This window comes from Pseudonaja textilis, chromosome 1, assembly GCF_049901715.1.
Source record: "Pseudonaja textilis isolate UNSWEBS1 chromosome 1, rPseTex1.2, whole genome shotgun sequence".
Lineage (NCBI taxonomy): Eukaryota > Metazoa > Chordata > Lepidosauria > Squamata > Elapidae > Pseudonaja > Pseudonaja textilis.
The window spans coordinates 36,901,246-36,917,725 of record NC_141990.1 but is presented as its reverse complement, the minus strand read 5'-3'; the positions used below and the strand labels follow the sequence as shown (position 1 = coordinate 36,917,725).

Below are 16,480 nucleotides of genomic sequence, written 5' to 3'. Positions count from 1 at the left end.
TGTTCTTGGAAAAGGGTAATTCATCCAGGATGGGCACAGACTGCTGAGCATGTATGGATCAATCCTGTGAATGAGAATATCAGACTAGGGCTTTGAATACCCCCTGGGAGAAAAGGAAGCCCATAGCTGCCAAGCAATAAATTAAGAAGGTGATACTGGTAGCCTGGACACAGAGAAGATAAGAATTGTATTTTGGTCAAAGATCCAGTGTTTCCTCATCACTGCAGCAGATTCAATACATATTCCCCTCTTATCAGCACTGGTTTCCTGTACTAACATTTTTCATTCAAGTCACTGGCCTAATCCTCAAGGTAGTGAGCCCCTCCTCAAGAAAGGGTTACTGTATCCAACTCTTCTAGATGTCATCCTGGATTATAATGGATCCATCCAAATAATGGGTTATCTGGACTCCTTTCAGTCAGGTTTCAGGACAGAGTACAGCAGGAGACAACATTGGTCTTGCTTGTTGATGACATGGATTGGTGGTTGTGTATTGGCCTGTCCTCTTTTGGAGTACTTCAGGACTTGATGTACTTTCCCCTTCTTTCCTAACCTACTGCCCCCAACAACCTATATATAGAGCCAAGCAGCATGGCTAAAAAAATATTGGGAGATCTAATCCCAATGTATTTTAAGAACATTGTATTGAGAAAGGTAGAATAGATCATACTGGTTGATAGACATGTGATACACAGGGCCTGGCAGTCAAAGACAATATCTTAAATACTTTTTTTGGAAAAATCTGATTTCCATAACAGTTGTTTGGAATCTCAGCAACTTGAAATAGACAATGTGAAACAAGAGTATCGATTGTCTGGAAAGGATAGCCAAATTATTAGATCAGTGCACATACAAGGTCTCAACATATGTCATTTGTGAAGATCAAGTGATCATTTGCCATTGAAGACACTGCATGAAATTTTTTTTGTGCCAAATGGCTGCTAGTTTTAATATTTACTTTGGAATTAGCATAAACTAAATTAATTACTATTAATACAATCAGTGAAACTTGTCTTATTGCTTGAAATGATGATAAATGCTCTTTGGCCCCATCCTAATGGAGCAGAAAGTCAGAAATCTTTAGACATGTGAATACAGAAGATAGTTTTGCTCAGTGGAACTAAAGCAGGACTGGAATTTGGACTTCCTGAGTTTCAGTTGCAACTCTCAGTCTATAATGTAGGATGAAAAAGGAACTGTCTTGGAGAATTCTTATACATTTTCTTTTCTTTTTAAAAAGTGTTTAAATAAATTGAATTAATATCTATATTTCTTTGCTACTCCAGTTCATGCGCTTGAGATAGAAACATAACAGAATTGGAACAGTTTTGAACTATGGTCACTGCATTTCCATCCTTTAAAACAATTAAGCTGTTTGTTAGCTTAACATTATACTACACACTTAATTCTATCAACTTTATATTATGTCTAGCAGCAACGTGGGAAATAAGAGTGAAGTAGAAGCAGAGATGTAGGCAGGGTGTGGTCAAAAAAGTCAAAGATGGCAACCACAACAGTGTGATGGAATCTCTGTTAGTTATAATTCACATAAAGACAGAAGGAGCTTTGACTGCACCCCAATAGATGCCATCTTGACTGTGTTTTACCTTGCCAGTAGGTTAGAGAACCTACTTGCCTGAGTTAGAGAATGCCTCAAAAGAAACATCTGTATGTCTACCACTTGCTGGCTGACTAGCCACCTTCTGCAGTAGTTTGTGCTCACAGAGTGAGAGGTGGCTGCTTAGAAATGGCATACAGGTAGTCCTTGACTTACAACCACAACGGAGCTCAAAATTTCTGTTGTTAAGTAGGACATTGATTAAATGAATTTTGCCCCATTTTACGGCCTTTCTTGTCCCAGTTGTTAAGTAATCCTTGCAGTTGTTAAGTTAGTGACACAGTTGTTAAGTGAATCTAACTTTCCCATTGACTTTGCTTGTGAGAAAGTTGCAAAAGGTGATCACATGACCTTAGGACATAGCAATGGTCATAGATATGAACCAGTTGCCAAGTGTCCACATTTTGATGACATGACCTCAGGGATGCTACAATAGTTCTAAGTAAGAAAAAAGACCCTAAGTCACTTTTTTCAATGCTGTTGTAACTTTGAATAGTCACTAAATGAACTGTTGTAAGTTGGGGAGTACCCGTACTTACATGCTGCTATTTGAGGCTCTCCTGCTTTCAGCACCACCGGGATGGCTATGACTGAGGTTGGGGATTTCTCTTGAGTGCTCTGTAACAGGGGTCTCCAACCTTGGCAACTTTAAGACTTGTGGACTTCAGCTCCCAGAATTCCTCAGCCAGTAAAGCAAAGCTGGCTGAGGAATTCTGGGAGCCACAAGTCTTAAAGTTGCCAAGGTTGGAGACCCCTGCTGTGTAACATCAGTGGTATGTTCTAGAGAGACCTGCTAAGTTGGCCAATTATGATTGATGGTCCCTGATGCTACTGGTTAAAGTATTACAAAAACTTAAGGGAATAAATGCTACTACATCCCATAAAGGCCTCTTTAAAAATCTTAAATAATCAGCTTTTAGAAACAAGCAAAACATAAAGCTTTCCAGAAATTTGCCCTTGAGATGGATTTAATAAATTTTTAAAATATCATTTTATTAAATAAAGAATAAGAAAAAGTCTTCATGTTATAGAAGATAATTTCAAAATTTCTACCTAGAATCACTCGTCTCTGCCAGTCTATTGTTCATGATCGCTAAAGCCCCAACTCCGCCTGAAAAATCATTTTGCCTAGTGCTGATGCAGACATTCCTGGGATAGCCGTTGGCCGTCTCTGATAACTGCTTCTGCAGAAGTGCCAGGGAAACTTTGTTAGAAGCTGTGAGATCCCTCATGGAGATCATCTCACCTGAGAGCCTTCTCCCTTCCGTGTCACTATCATATTGTCCATCTGTTTCCATAGAGAAATTGTGCCGGCGGAAGCGGGATCCAGGTGTGATGGCATTGCGCCGTCCAAGGCGGGTAGATGGCTTATTGCAATCTGGGCAACATCTGCATCGGAACTTTCTTAGCATCCAGTTTAAAACCTGCTTGATTACAATCGATATGACGTTAAAAAGAGAATATATGCAGCATACCCCCATTAATATAAATGTGAAATTCCCAAATCTGTATAATCCCTGATTTTGGTAGACAGCATTCTGACTGCTCACCAGATCACCAAATCCAATGGTGCTGAAGGTGACAAAACAATAGTACAAGGAGTCAATGTAATTCCATCCTTCCACAGCTGTGTACATGGCAGAGGCACAGCATGCTAGAGTAATGGCAAAGATTCCCAAAATTAGCATCACATGATAAACAGATGGCTTCCACCCAATCAGGCTGTCTGCATCAGACATGGCAGAGCCCCTTCGGCAGGTAGGAGGTAGAAGGCCGCTTCTTCTCAGCTGTCTCTCACGGCAAGCCTTCATGACCAAAGCCAAAAGTGAGATAATGCGTTCTAGAAAAAGGTTGAAGAACAAGATGGTTCCAGCACATCCAAAGAGACCATAAACAATAAGGAAGGCTTTGCCTGTTACTGTTGCTGGAGTGGACATCCCAAAACCTGGAAAAATAAGGAGACAAGGAAGCTGAATAAACAGAGGTAAGCTAAGATAATGTGATCGTTGAGACTGAAAACTTCATTATTTTGTTTTATTTCCTTCATCACAGAGAAGTGATTTGCTGCTATTTAATGGTATTTAACTATAATGTAACTAGGGCCCTCACTCAGTGATATAAATTATTGCAATTGATCTGAGAGGATTATACATTCATTAAAGCAGCCCATGAATCTTATTAAGTCAAGAAAAGCAAATTTTATGGGGACAGTGAATATATTTGGAATTCTGAGAGAATGTAATTCACATCCTCATAAATGGTTTCTGGTGTATACAGGTAGTCCTCAACTTATGACCACAATTGAACCCAATGTAAGTGAGAAATTTGTTAAGTGAGTTTCTCCCCATTTTACGACTTTTCTTGCCATGTTTGTTAAGTGAATCACTGCAGAAGTTGAATTAGTAACACATTTGTTAAGTGAATCTGGTTTCTCCATTGACTTTGCTTGTCAGAAGGTTGCAAAAGGTGATCACATGACCCCAGGGCATTGCAGCTAGCATAAATGGGAGCCAATTTCCTGCAACCATCATAAATGGGAGTCAAGCGTCTTAATTTTGATCGTGTGACCATGGGGATGCTGTAACAGTCATAAGTGTGAAAAATGGTCATAAGTCACTTTTTTCAGTGCTTGGTAATTTTGAACAGTCATTACATAACCCGAGGACTATTTGTATTGTAATAATAAGTATTAGTCAATAGGGATTTGTTTAAGGATGAAACATAATCAGAAACTTTTGGGAAAAGTTTTTACTATGTAGAAGGTTTTGGGGATTTTCCAGATTTAAAATAAAATGTGGAAAGTGTCACTTTTGAGATCTTCAAATATGTAACAAGTCAGAATTATGACTCTGATCCATTAGATTCCCTCAGAGATATTGCTTGAGCTGCATTTTAAGATGTAGCATTTATTGTGGAGGATGATCCTTTTTTCCAGAATTTTAACAGACATGTCTCTGCAGCATTTCTTACAGTTAGACTTCTGTTTGGCAACATTGTGAGGCTTTTTAAATAGTGAAATCCAAATGCTTAACGCAAGGGGTGGTTTGTGCTTGTGTGGCTGCTATGGGGAGGAACGAGAAATCTTTAATAATATACTGGTAGTGGATGAATCAAAATGTGCAGCTCAGCCTGTGTTGAAGAAGCAAAGCTTTGATAATACACCAGGGAGTCCACAGCTGTGGAGATTTAGAGCTCTGTGGGGAGAAAAATTATACCTTTGCTTCAACTCTACATCAGTAGAGTTCTTTTCTGTGTGCCTAAACAAGTGAAGAACGTTAAAAAAAAAAAGGACATTATCAGTTATGTTCTTGAATATTTCACCAGTAAATCATAGAGCAAGTCTTCCAAAGCAGCTTTATATTCCATGATGAACTCAAGAATGGATTCTAAGAACTGTACAGAGAGAGTTTTCTGCTTGACCGCTTCAGCTGGAAGGAGGAATGATACTGTGTAAGTCTCTGACAATATTGCAAGGGAAGCACAATTTCCCATCTCAAATCATTGCAGATGATCACAGTTTTGGTGGTGTGTCTGCCCTTCAGACTAGGAAACCCAATTATCTGACTGCTGCCTTGGAGGCTTCCTCCTGTCCTTCAAGACCATTCCCTCTACCCTCCACACAGTGCAAAGATGACAATGGTCTATGATTACGGTGTGATTTAAAATTTCAAAAGCCTGCATGTCATAATACAGGTACCACATAATAAGCCTTTAGTAGTTATTGGTTTTCAAAGTCAAAGTTCACACAGTACTTCACTAAAAGCATGGAGTCACAGCTGTACATCCTGATTCTATGATAACTGTTTTCATCATATTGTATATCATTAAAGGAAACATATGAGATAAGTCATGAGTATCTATTTCACTATGTTTGCTTCCATGAATCTACAGTGTTAAATCATGGAATTTAGCCGATTCACGGGAACCGTACTTCCCTAGAGAAATCTGGGAATGTTGTTATGTAGCTATATGGCTCAGTGAGAGAACATATGCTTTGCATGTAGAAAGTGTTAGGTTTAGTCTCTGTCTCTGAAAAAGATAAGGATACAGTCCTGGGGAGTCATTGTTAAACTGTGTAAAAAATAGTGAAATAGATTGCTTAATATTTATGTATTTATTTTATATAATCACTCATCTCACATGAATGATTCTGGATGCTCACACGATTAAAAACAAAGAAGTCCAATAATAGTAAAAATAAAGAACGAAAACGAAAACCATCAGAAAAACCAATTAAACAGCTTACAACTTCTGATTCAATGTAAGGCAACTTTCTCTAAGCCAGATAGCAAGCTGAAAAAAATAATTCTTAGAACCTTCATTGCCTCACAAATTAAATAGCACAAATTAAAATGCTAATATTCAAGTAGTGGAATAAATATGTTGTTGTGCAAGTAACTAACCAATAACAAGTAAAGTGAATTAAACATTTTTTTGTAAATGGAACTTCTACCTCACCATCAGAAATATTCAAACAAGCCTAGCCTTTGTTCCTTTTTTATTTTATTGTGAGTTTTGCTTTTTTTGTATGAAATTGGGTTTTTTCTTCTTCATCGGTATAAGGTAAGGTCAGAAACTTCTTCTGCATTTTAAGTTAGCCGTGGGGATTCTGAAGGAAAATCAGTCTGACCGCCATAGAATTAGATACAATTCATTGACTTGGTTTAGAAATAGCAAACATGCTGTGTGGCAACACGACCAATTTATAAGCATGGGAAACCAGACCTGTTGGTGGGCCAGTTGTTAGAATGAAGGCACAGTAGATTAACTTTACAGAGTCACCAGGAGTCAAAAATCAAAACAAAATGTGGAGGCTTAGAGCTTTTTCCTACTTCGGAGTAGGTATTCTTGAATCTGGAGAAAGCTGTACCAATGTGAAATTTGTTAGTTTTTGTTGTATTTCAAGGGAAAGAGAGGCTTAGACCAGGGCATGCAATTAACACGTTTATTTATGGAACAGTGGTTGTCGCGTCTGCCAGCCAAACGGGCAGACTAGCTTGCGAACAACGGCTGGCTTGGCTTGACAGCCGGCTTTTTATAGCCGGCTGTCAAATGATGCCAGCCAATAGGAACGGCTGTTGAACTTGCTGCACGAGTGGACCCGGTTGGAGCCCCAACCGGTTCCCAAGACATAACACCCCTTCCCCCCAGATGAGAACACACATAATCTTTGAGATACGCCGGTGGTCTGTGTTGGCGACCTGAGCGACGTAACTCAGGAGATTCATTTGGCGAAGACGAGTTCGCGGACTCCAGGTCAGGGTACGTAGTGTGGCGACCAGGGCTCGGTGCAGGAACTGGAGTCAGTGAGAAGTCTCTGCCTTCACTGGGGTTAAATGGTGGTGCTCCCGGCTGGCAGTCCCAGTCTACTGCCTGCTCTCTCTGCTCCGTTGGTGAAGGTTGGTCACTCTGGGAACCCCTAGCTGGACCTTGGAGTGGCGCCCGCGACTCTTCTGGTGGAGACGGGTCTGGGCTGGTCAGGCTGCTCCGTCGTCTCCGCAGCTGGTCCAGGTGTCTTCGCCACATATGACCGTCTTCAAGTTGGACCCGATAAGATCTCGGACCTGTGACAGCTACGACTTTTCCGGCCACCCACAGTGGGTCCCCCGCGTAGTTCCTAGCAAACACTAGGTCCTGAACTGCGAAATTCCTGGCCAGACTGTCAGACCCCAAAGGGGTGTCTGGGCAGTAGTGGGGGTGCAGCCTGTCTAAGGCAGTCATCAGGCGTCTCCCCATCAGCAGCTCAGCCGGGGATTTGTTCGTAACCGTGCACGGTGTGGTATGCTGGCTTAGGAGGAATTGAGACAGTTTAGAATGCCAACCCACTGGGCCGAATCTGGCTAACGCCTCCTTGGCTGATCTGACTGCCCGTTCAGCCAACCCGTTGCTGGCGGGGTGGAAGGTGGCCATGAGGACGTGTCTGATGCCTAGATTTGTGACATACCTACTAAATTCATTCGAGGTGAACTGGGGGCCATTATCGGATACCAGTGTGTCAGGGAGTCCGTGAGTTACAAAAAGGTGAGTCAAGGCTTTAACAACTGCCTGTGTGGTGGTCGTGTGAAGTAAGGCCACATCTATCCATTTTGAATAGGCGTCCACGACCACCAAGAAGGTCTTGCCGTGCATTGGCCCGGCCAGGTCGATGTGAAGCCGTGACCACGGGCATTGGCACTTTCCCACTTTGTGGGCGTGGCGGTTGGCGGGCTGCCCTAGATTCTTGACAGGGTCGACACGAGCTTACCCACTTGGCGATCTGATCGTCCATCCCGGGCCACCAGACGTAGCTTCGAGCTAACGCCTTCATCCGCACGATTTCTGGATGGCCCTCGTGTAGCATCTTCAGGACGGGTATGCGAAGGGTGGTTGGTATGACCACTCTGGTACCCCACAATAGGCATCCCTGCAACTTGGAGAGCTCTAGCTGGCGAGTTTTAAATGGGGCGAAATCAACTGAATAGTTAGTTTCCGGCCACCCCCTCCCTACCCAGTCCAGAACCTGGGCGATTGTTCTGTCCTTCTTGGAATGTGATGCTATGTCGTCTGCAGTCACCGGTAGGTTTAGTTCGTTTACATCAAAAATAGTATGCACAGAAGCTGGGTCCTCGACTGGGGCTGGCAAGGGGCAGCGGCTGAGGGCATCAGCGTTGTTTAGATTTTTTCCGGGACGATAGACCAGTTTGTATGAGTACGCCGCCAGGAATAAGGTCCATCTGGTCATTCTAGGTGACAATATCTGTGGGGTTTGCTTTTCCCTGATAATAATCCTAAAAGCGGCTTGTGATCAGTAATAAGTTCGAATTGGTGTCCGAATAGAAATTGTGGAATTTTTTACTGCTGCTACTGCAGCCAAGGCCTCCTTATCAACCTGGCTGTAATTACGCTCAGTCGTTGAAAGGGTTCTTGAAAAGAAGGCAATTGGTGCCTCGGAGCCATTGGGAAGCCTGTGACTTAAGACAGCTCCTATCCCAAAAGGGGATGCATCTGCGGCTAGGACCAAAGGAAGGCGTTGGTCAAATTGTATTAAAACAGCCTCAGAGGTGAGTAGAGATTTGACTGCCACAAATGCTTGGTTTTCTTTGGGTCCCCAGTGCCATGGTGTGTTTCTGTCTAAGAGTCTGTGCAATGGTTCCGCAACTGATGCCTTGTGTGGGAGAAATGAAGCGTAGAAGTTCAATAACCCCAGGAAGGCTTGTAACTCGGTTTTGTTGGTAGGCGTGGGCGCCTCGTGGATGGCTTTGACTTTCGATTCCACCGGGTGGATGCCTGAGGCGTCCAGCCTGTAGCCTAGAAAGTCCACCTGTCTAGTGGCGATGGTGCACTTCTCCCGTTTTAGTTTGAGGCCATGCTGCCTGAACTTCTCTAATACTGCCCTGACTCTCTGGATGAGTTGGGGTCTGTCCCTGGCTGTGACTAAGATGTCATCGAAATAAGGCACTACGCTGGGGAGACCTTGGAGGATTCGCTCCATCAGTGATTGGAAAATACCTGGGGCTACACTTACGCCAAACTGGAGGCGCTTACATCTGAATGCCCCTCTGTGTGTAACTATGGTCTGTAAGTCAGCTGTTTGGTTATCCACGGAGAACTGTTGGTATGCCTGTGACATGTCCAGTTTGGCGAAAATGGTGCCAGGTTCGAATGTGTGTAACAGGTGCTGGATTACTGGGACTGGATATGCGCTAACCTGTAGATAACGGTTGATTGACGTCTTGTAGTCAGCACAAATTCTTAGATTACCGTCTTTTTTTAGCGGGGTGACTATGGGGGTCTCCCACTTAGCGAAATCTGTGGGTTCTATCACCCCTTGTTTTAGTAGTTTGTCTAGTTCCGCGTCCAATTTGGGGCGGATGGCGAAGGGTACTCTACGTGGTTTTAAACGAACGGGGACTGCCTGTGGGTCTACTGAGAAGGAGATGGGAGTGCCCTTATAGCAGCCTAACTCACTACTGAAAACGTCAGAGTAGTCTGTAAATAAGGAGTCAACATCAGAAGTTGAGACAGCATGGACTCCTTTTATACTAAGGCCGAGAGAGGGGAACCAATCCAACCCCAAAAGACTAGGGAGGGCACCATTAACAACCACTAAAGGCAAATGGCCTTTAAAGGTTTGGAATTTCACGAGAAACTTGCCTTTCCCGAGGACGGGGATGTTCTTTCCTTGGTAGTCTCTCAAGGTGAGATGGCACTTTTGAAGCTGTTTCTTTGTCAGTCTGGGCTGGATCTTCTTAAGCGTGTCCCAAGATATGATTGAGAGCGCTGACCCCGTGTCTACTTCCATGCGGCAGGGATTACCTTCTAGTAAAACAGAAAGTGTAATTTTATTGGGGGTATAGAGTGTGTGGTTGGCTTGGTAGCAAGTATGGCATTTTTCTACTTGCCTTCGGGGAACAGGAGAGGAAGGATATCTTTGTGGAGATGTGCGCGCTGCCTGGCAGACTCTTGCGAGGTGACCTTTCTTGTGGCAGTTGTGGCAGGTGGCGTTTCGGAACCTGCAAGATGTCCGGGAATGGGAACCTCCACAGGTCAGGCATAACAGAGTTTGTTTTGGACCACTGTTGTTTCTTGGCCTCGCTCCTACCTGCGGCTGTCTCGTTGGTTTGAGGCGATGCACATCGGAGTATTCTGCTGGGTCATCCTCACTTACCGCTTCTTCAGAGTGTACAGAGGAAGTGCTAGGTCTGGGAGTGGTGCCCTGGATCTCAGCTGCGGACTGTGCTGCAAGTTCTGCAGCTAAGGCTTCCTCAACTGCCTGGGGGAGGTTTAGGTCTCTTCTAGCCAGCAAACGCCTCTGGAGTTTTAGATCCCTCACCCCACAGACGAGTTGGTCTAGTAGCATGTCGTCCAAATAGTTTTTGAACTCACATTGTAGAGCTGCTGTCCTCAGGGCTGCCATATATTGGTTTATGGATTCCCCCTCAGCTTGCTTCCTCATCCTAAAAGCGAAGCGCCTAGCAATCTGAGACGGTTTTGGGGAGTAGTGGTTGGATAGTGTTTCCACCAGCTCTGCCCATGGGACATTCCCTATTTCTCGTGGGGCCAGGAGTGCTGTGGCAGTGTCATATACTACAGCCCCACAGTAGCTGAGGAAGTAGGATTTCTTCCTCTGCTCTGAAGCTTCAGCCAGTCCAATAGCATCAATAAAGTGGTTGAAGCGATTTTTATATGAGTCCCACTTTTCCTCATCGGGTTTAAAAGGGGGGAAATACTGAATTGACATTCATTTTGGGTCCCTCAGTCTCTTGGTAGACTGGTCTGCCTCACAGGGAGCTCGTTGTCTTGGATTGATGCTGCTTGGGGGCGTGGGTGGCTGTGGCTACAGTGCCCTATTCTCACTCAAGGACTTCGGCTTTTCTGAGGTGTTTGGATTTTAGTGCTCTTTTGCGAGCGTTAGGCGGCTGTGGCTGTGGTGCTGTACTGACAGCGCTTTAAAATTCGAGCCTTTTTTTCTTATTATTATTATTTTATTATTATTATTATTATTGTTTTTTTTGGCAAGGCGGCTGAGGCGCCTGCAATTTCACTGGGAGTCTTCACTTAGAGACGGCTTCTGTAATTAGTGCCCCATTGTGATCGAGGTGGCTGAGGCTCTCAGCGCCGTAGCTTGCTCGGGGCTGCAGCTCAGTGACAGCCGTTAGGATTTTCGCGCTTTTTTTTTTCGGCCGCGGCGGCTGCGGCTTCAGCGCCCGACTTTCCCTATCTGTGGTGCTCTAACCCGGTTGATCTAACCTGAGCTTTCACTTTTGCGCTGACAGGCTGCTGAGTCCGATGGCTCGGTAAGCAAATGGCAAGCGGCTGCGGCTCCCTTTTGCGCTGACAGGCTGTTGAGTCCGATGGCTCGGTAAGCAAACGGCAAGCGGCTGCGGCTTCCGCTGACAGGCTCCTGTTCCTTTAGAAAATGCTCCTGGCTAGCCTTCAAATCCCATCCTCGTCGCCAGTGTTGTATTTCAAGGGAAAGAGAGGCTTAGACCAGGGCATGCAATTAACACGTTTATTTATGGAACAGTGGTTGTCGCGTCTGCCAGCCAAACGGGCAGACTAGCTTGCGAACAACGGCTGGCTTGGCTTGACAGCCGGCTTTTTATAGCCGGCTGTCAAACGATGCCAGCCAATAGGAACGGCTGTTGAACTTGCTGCACGAGTGGACCCGGTTGGAGCCCCAACCGGTTCCCAAGACATAACAGTTTTTTTCTGGTCTCAACTGCCAGAGTTCCCAGTCACTTGACTTCTCTCCAAGATAAATTCTAATAGATTTTATATGCGATGAGACTGATGATGATGATGCTTTAAAAACAACTAAGGGTAATTTAAGATTATTTTAGGCATTTGTTGGATATGAGATGAAGGCAGTGCCAAGGGGGCACAGCAGAAAAGAATACATTGCCCAGGCATGTTTGTGTTGCAGTTAGTCCAAGAGCGAAAATATAATTGGAGTGCCCAGTGGAACCTAGAAAATGGTCATAGCTACCATTTTGATTAACTTTACAATAACAGTTTGCATGCATGCTTTTGGATAGGTGGGTGTAGTGGTTAAGGCATCAACCAAAAAGCTGGGAGATCATGTGTTCTAGTTCTGCCTTAGAAACAAAGTCAGCTGGGATGACTGCTGCTTTAGAAAAGTGTTGCTAAGAAATACTGCAGGGACTAGTTGAGGCAAGTCATCAGGAGTCAGCACTGTCTCAAATGCACACCTGCAGGCTTTTGGAACCATTTGGATAGACAGAAAGCTTTTGGGGGAGAAACTGGAGAGGGATGATAACTGGGGAACTTGGTTCACTTCTGAATTCTAAACTTCTTCCTTGTTAAATAGCTTTTCTCGGTTCCAGTTTTGATTCTGTTTTCTCTCAACAAAACACGAGGCAACTGGATAAAGCAGAATGAAGGAACAGAACTAGAGCCTAAGACAGAAGGGAGCAGAGACCCAGAGCCCTTTGATGATGAGTCAGGGAAAGTTGTTCTGTGTCCTTAATTGATTATACTTTAGTATGTTTCTTTTGTAAATTAAAAACAATCACTATCTCTGAAGGCAGTATTTATGTAATATTTGTTTGGTGATACCTGTTTTCATAAGTACTGGATTGGTGTTAGACTGTTTTATTTGAGATATTAAGCTCCAGAATTCTAAGTCGCAATCAAGAATCATTCAGTGTCTATTTTTGTTGTCCAAATATAATAGTTTTAATAAATAGTCCAACAACTGAATTTTAGCTAAGCTGCATCTTACATAAGGTTTGTACCAGTAACTTCATAATACCATTTGGTAAGAAATAGCAAAATCTTTTCTGCTGGATTCTGTTCTGACTTTCCCAATTCTACTTTATGGAAAATAGCTCCACTATGGAAAGCAAACTGTCAGAAATAATTTGTTTTTTTCATATATTTTTTAAAAAAGATAAAGAAGATAAATTTAACTTAATGCCAAGCAGCTCATACCATCTGAACTTTAAGTCAGAGTCTAGTATGAAGCAAAGTATTTGTTTTATTCTTAAGGAATGATACAGTTGTTTAAATGTTCCAAGCTAGGACTTTTGCTGAGGAATTATGAGATCTGGAATCCTGACATGATTTAAGCAATGAATTGGATTGAATTGAATTAATTATACAAATCATTGAAGTGATTTGAATGTATCATTTAATGATTCAATTTATTTGGAAAATCTATCTAATTCAAAATCTATCTAATTCTGGTCAGCTTGATTTCAGACCAAATCTTCTAACTGATCTTCTAATGTGGCTCTACTAAATCTCCACAATCTTTAGGTAACAACTGTTAACTTGCCTGTAGGAGCAATCCAAGACTTTTCAACTACTATAGGCAAAAAGACAGTCCCTTCATTCTGCGAATACATTTACCTAATCAGTTGGCAACTGAACTGTACTGCAGTTAACACTGGACACTGTACCTAAGACAATTGCCTAGTTTAGAGGAGACAGGACACATTTCATTCGCATACAACTGCCTTCCTAGAGCTTCCTGCTGCTTTCCATCCCTTCTTTACTATAGATATAATCAAAATGGAATGCTTCCCACTGTCTATTGGAACATATCCATCATCTCTACTGCATCTCCAGTCATTGTTACTCAACATAAAAATTCTTCCAATGCAATCTGTGCTTGGTTCCATAAATTGGCTGGAATAATTTTGCATTGGCTGTCATGTTACTACTTATGCTGAGATAGTTTAATGGCCAATAAAGTATCTGAACAATTAGACTAGAGTATAATATGTCCACTTCATTTTCTATCTGCACTTTACATTTCTTTGTATGCTTTTTAATCAATGACAGAATATCCACCCACTCAAAAAGTTTAATTAAGGGAGACAAGTAAGAAGCCTCTAGGGAATCAGCCTCAAATTGGAAGATATAAAATATTCAGATAGCAAGAATAGTTATATCATTATTATAAATTAATTGCAAGGATTTAAGTAGTCTACCTGTTTTATAACTGTCACATTTTAATTATGTTAACCAAATGACAGCAAGATCAATGATTCAATAATGATTCAAGTTTTGCTATTGTACTGTCCTCCAGTTAGGGTGAGTTGTAGACTAAGGTCTCAGCCATCAACCTGACTCTGCAAGGCTTAATTTATCTGCTGGACTCAGACTCATTTGAAGTTTCTGGCAGGATAAAATTCTTTATTGCAAACTAAAACGAACAATTGATTGTTCTTGTTATTATAATGATTGAATGTTGGATTGTTGATCATATACATTGTTGGTATTGATTAGTTTTTTGTTGATATTATTGTTATATATTGTAGCTTTTGTAAGCTGTTTACAACCTGCTGCTTTAATCAACCCCAAAACACCTTTAATAAATATAATAAAATGAAATGCTAAAATCTCTCTTTTACCTTTGCTTCCACAAAATATATTTTCAATCTTGCCAGTTGGAAACAAGATTGTTTGAAGTTTTGCTTAAAGCTTTCTAGGTCATGTGTTTCACTTTAAAAAGATGATTCATGACTTGTCCCCCATCTTCTACTACAATCAAGCTTTGTTCCTGACACATTTTGCATGAATTGTTCTTGAAACATATTTTGTCTTTCCTTCTTTAGAACAAAGGACTGTTCCCAATATTTTGATTTGTATTTGAAGGCCCTTATCTTTCAAGCTTCTTTCTAAGATTTAGTTCCCCAGACTACTGATAACTTTAGTCAGAAATATTGGGAAATTGTTGCCAGAAAAGCTAGATCTGATAGATTCAGGATCCTGGATTGGTGAGACCTGATAGTTCAATGGTCAAATTTAATCTAAGACAACATTTTATGTTAATTGTAGAAAAGTGGATGAGCGTTTACCAACAGCAACCATAACTGAATATCCTGACTGATGCCTTTAAATTTGTCTTATGGCCATGGTTAAAAAGGTAAAATGTATTTCTCTCTCCTTGTCTTCTCACAGAAACACCTGAAGGTTTGTTTGGGTGCAGTTTTTTTTTTTTTGCTAGGTATATGTTCAGTAGAATTTATTTGTGAAAGAGAAATTATTTAAGGACAATTGAGGTGAGTTTCAAGGATTCTCTATATTCTTGCCATCCAGCCAAAGTTTCTTATTCAAATCATTATTAATTTGTCTTTCTTTTTGGCAGAAGAAAGGCACATTGCCTACCTTGGTCTTAGGTAGTGAGATCTGTGTATATTTCACAGGAAAATTACCAAAGATTAGTTACTGCAAGTTTTCAGTGTTCAAAATTGCTGCTTCCTTTATATTATACAATAATAACACAGGTGTTCCACAGGTGGTATTCAGCAGGTTCTGACCAGTTTTGGAGAACCAGTAGTGGAAATTTTGAGTAGTTTGGAGAACTGGCAAATACCACCTCTGACTGGAGATTTTACAGTCTCCTTTCCCTGCCACGCCCACCAAGCCATGCCCACAGAACCGGTAGTAAAAAAAAATTGAATCCCACCACTGAGGTTTTCCCTAACCCTCTTAAATATAAAAGTTTATGGATAAGATTGTTAAAACTATTTAAATCCAAGAGAAACAGGACAATCAGGAATCCAAATATTTGTTAAAATCCGCAGATTTACATATTATTTGTGGGCAAAATATTCATCTGATCAAGCAGTGGAAGATTGCATGCTAGGATAGGATTTTAGGGGAGGAAAATATTGGCTTGACATAGTATAAACTCCTCCAGTTATTAAATTACAACTGCCCCCAGATAACAGATGGATCTTAACAGTAAATATGCTGCTTGCCTTCATTTCCCATCTGTAGAACTTCACCCAGCATTCATTTCTCAATTTATAAACACTGTTCTGTTTCATGCTCTTTCTACAATAACAGCAAAGTAAACACAATATCTCCATAACAACCAAGCACACTACCACCTCTTGGAAATTAGACTAGCGCTATAACAATGATCTATTTTACAACTCAACCCCCCGCCCTCCCTGCTGTCCCCACTCCAGGCTTTCTTTAGTTCCAATTGTTCTTCCAAGTTTTCTAAATGTATCCCAGGGATGCTAAATAAGGTTTGCAGAACATACTAGATCAGTCTAGAGAGGAATTGTGTTCAGAAGTAGAAACTGTGTCCAGAAATAGCTCAAGAAAACCCAGGAGAAATCAGTGGATAAGTAAAGCAAGTAGGTAAAAGAAACATGACAGGTAGGAACAAAATCAGACCCAGCCTATTAAAAAATGATGGTCTGAGAAATATTGTTGCTGTTTTACCACTAATTCCTAATAATCTGCTGAGGGATCTATCAATTTTATATACACTGTGTGTGGCAGTCCTCATGAAATTTCAAACAGAAGTGACTTCCGGTTTGTCGGCTTCGGTGACAGCAGGGATTCGCCTTCTCTGCGATCCCTGCTGTGCTAGCCGCCGTGGTGCCTCCGATCCTG

At 42.0% G+C, this 16,480-nt stretch overlaps 1 protein-coding gene across 2 annotated transcripts in view; it reads right to left on the bottom strand.

Annotated features, from left to right (window-relative positions):
• Window positions 1-2,578: 2,578 nt before the first annotated feature.
• KCNK12 (potassium two pore domain channel subfamily K member 12) overlaps window positions 2,579-16,480 on the bottom strand; it is a 47,801-nt gene continuing 33,899 nt past the window's right edge. For both annotated transcript variants that reach the window (XM_026695391.2, XM_087931072.1), the window contains exon 3: window positions 2,579-3,563. In XM_026695391.2, coding sequence (XP_026551176.1) covers window positions 2,668-3,563 — 896 coding nt within the window. In that variant the 3' untranslated portion in view covers window positions 2,579-2,667. The remainder of the gene's footprint in view (window positions 3,564-16,480) is intronic.